Genomic DNA, 2,500 nt, shown 5'->3' with positions numbered 1-2,500 from the left:
GTTAATACTAAAAAACGCAAAAAAAAAAAAAATCTGTTTTTGATTGGTGTGGCTTTTGATTTTCAAAACTCGCTTTTAACGGAATTTAAGACGCTGAGAAAGACTTCTAGTCGACACACTTGTCATTAAAACTTATCACGTTTTCTCTGAGCATTTCTAAAACTACAAGAAACTAAGTCAACTTCAATGTACATTTCGGAACCAACTTTCCTTTTTTATTGCTTGCAATACACTAACTGTCCATTAGATGGCGCTTACTGAAATAAAGACAGGTGTCTGCTTACGTGGAAGACGACACTACCCTACTTCTGTCTGCTTGACTTAGCTTCCTATATTTATTGATCTTGACACTTGGGAGATACAGCTTGCATATATTATTACAGAACTCGAAAGATGGCGATATCAGTTTTGTATTCCAAACGCCCGGACGTTTGACCAGGAACAATTATAACCACTTTGCAGCCTCGCCACCTACACCCCACCGGCTGACAGTGCTATGGCAGGTGTTCCTAATTTATTGTCCGGACCCCCCCTCTCTCTCTGTGTAGATGCGGATTTGCTCTATGAAGTTTGCCCCCTCCCACCCCTCCCTAGTTCCTTGGCGCAGAGAGGGGAGTTTAGAAAGAGTGCTGTCCCACGTAAACTGAGAGCCGCAGGGCAGAGCTGGTCTGGTAGCTCATCAAGGGATTGACCGACACCATCTCCAGGTCCAGAACATACTCTTTGGGTCCAGTCACGGGCCGGGACAGAACCAGCATGGCGCTGATGTTGTTAATTTGCTGCGGAGACAAAAACAGGGCACCGTTTTTTTAGTTTCGACCTGCCGGCTCATGCGCACGAGGCTGGTTTCATAGGACTGTCTGTGAAACCAGCTGCCTGCGTCTTCTGCTCAGCAAAAAAATAACCTAAATTGGTCACAGGATACATATTAGTATGTGGACTAGCTTACAGCTCTGCAGTGTTGAGATCTCTTTCCTATAGACCTCTATACAGCTCTGCAGTGTGGAGAGTGGAGCTCTCTTTCCTATAGACCTCTATACAGCTCTGCAGTGTGGAGAGTGGAGCTCTCTTTCCTATAGACCTCTATACAGCTCTGCAGTGTGGAGAGGGGAGCTGTCTTTCCTACAGACCTCTATACAGCTCTGCAGTGTGGAGAGTGGAGTTCTCTTTCCTATAGACCTCTATACAGCTCTGCAGTGTGGAGAGTGGAGTTCTCTTTCCTATAGACCTCTATACAGCTCTGCAGTGTTGAGAGTGGAGCTCTCTTTCCTATAGACCTCTATACAGCTCTGCAGTGTGGAGAGTGGAGTTCTCTTTCCTATAGACCTCTATACAGCTCTGCAGTGTGGAGAGGGGAGCTGTCTTTCCTACAGACCTCTATACAGCTCTGCAGTGTTGAGAGTGGAGCTCTCTTTCCTATAGACCTCTATACAGCTCTGCAGTGTGGAGAGTGGAGCTCTCTTTCCTACAGACCTCTATACAGCTCTGCAGTGTTGAGAGTGGAGCTCTCTTTCCTATAGACCTCTATACAGCTCTGCAGTGTTGAGAGGGGAGCTCTCTTTCCTATAGACCTCTATACAGCTCTGCAGTGTTGAGAGTAGAGCTCTCTTTCCTATAGACCTCTATACAGCTCTGCAGTGTTGAGAGTAGAGCTCTCTTTCCTATAGACCTCTATACAGCTCTGCAGTGTTGAGAGTGGAGCTCTCTTTCCTATAGACCTCTATACAGCTCTGCAGTGTTGAGAGTGGAGCTCTCTTTCCTATAGACCTGTATACAGCTCTGCAGTGTTGAGAGGGGAGCTCTCTTTCCTATAGACCTCTATACAGCTCTGCAGTGTTGAGAGTAGAGCTCTCTTTCCTATAGACCTCTATACAGCTCTGCAGTGTTGAGAGTGGAGTTCTCTTTCCTATAGACCTCTATACAGCTCTGCAGTGTGGAGAGTGGAGCTCTCTTTCCTATAGACCTCTATACAGCTCTGCAGTGTTGAGAGTGGAGCTCTCTTTCCTATAGACCTCTATACAGCTCTGCAGTGTGGAGAGTGGAGCTCTCTTTCCTATAGACCTCTATACAGCTCTGCAGTGTTGAGAGGGGAGCTCTCTTTCCTATAGACCTCTATACAGCTCTGCAGTGTTGAGAGTGGAGCTCTCTTTCCTATAGACCTCTATACAGCTCTGCAGTGGGGTGGGGGGGTGAGGGGGGAAGGGGGGGAAGGGGCGCTGGGGTTACCCGGATGTAGAACTCCCCCTCCTCATCTCCAGACCGGATTCGGAAGGTGTTGTAGGCTCCGGGATACACGCTGGTGGCCTGAATCTGGAAGATATCGGACGGGACGGTCCGGTCCGAGGTGATGCTCATGTATCGATGAACGATGGAGAAGGGAAGCTCCCGACAGGCTGGCTTGGTGACGGGACACACGCAGCGGCTGCAGACAGACAGACAGAGGACAGGCACGCTGAGTCGACAGCGCTATGGCAGGTGTTCCTAATTTATTGTCCGACTC

General features: G+C 48.3%; 1 protein-coding gene across 1 annotated transcript in view; it reads right to left on the bottom strand.

Moving 5' to 3' along the window:
• Positions 1 to 2,500, bottom strand: part of LOC131709350 (EGF-containing fibulin-like extracellular matrix protein 2) — a 9,591-nt gene that overhangs the window by 87 nt on the left and 7,004 nt on the right. Inside the window, 2 exon segments of the mRNA XM_059011789.1 lie at positions 1 to 779; positions 2,227 to 2,422. The exon segment at positions 1 to 779 is cut by the window's left edge and continues 87 nt beyond it. Coding sequence (XP_058867772.1) covers positions 618 to 779; positions 2,227 to 2,422 — 358 coding nt within the window. The 3' untranslated portion in view covers positions 1 to 617.

The sequence above is a fragment of the Acipenser ruthenus genome, chromosome 43, assembly GCF_902713425.1.
Source record: "Acipenser ruthenus chromosome 43, fAciRut3.2 maternal haplotype, whole genome shotgun sequence".
Taxonomy (NCBI): domain Eukaryota; kingdom Metazoa; phylum Chordata; class Actinopteri; order Acipenseriformes; family Acipenseridae; genus Acipenser; species Acipenser ruthenus.
This window is presented reverse-complemented; position numbering and strand designations above follow the sequence as displayed.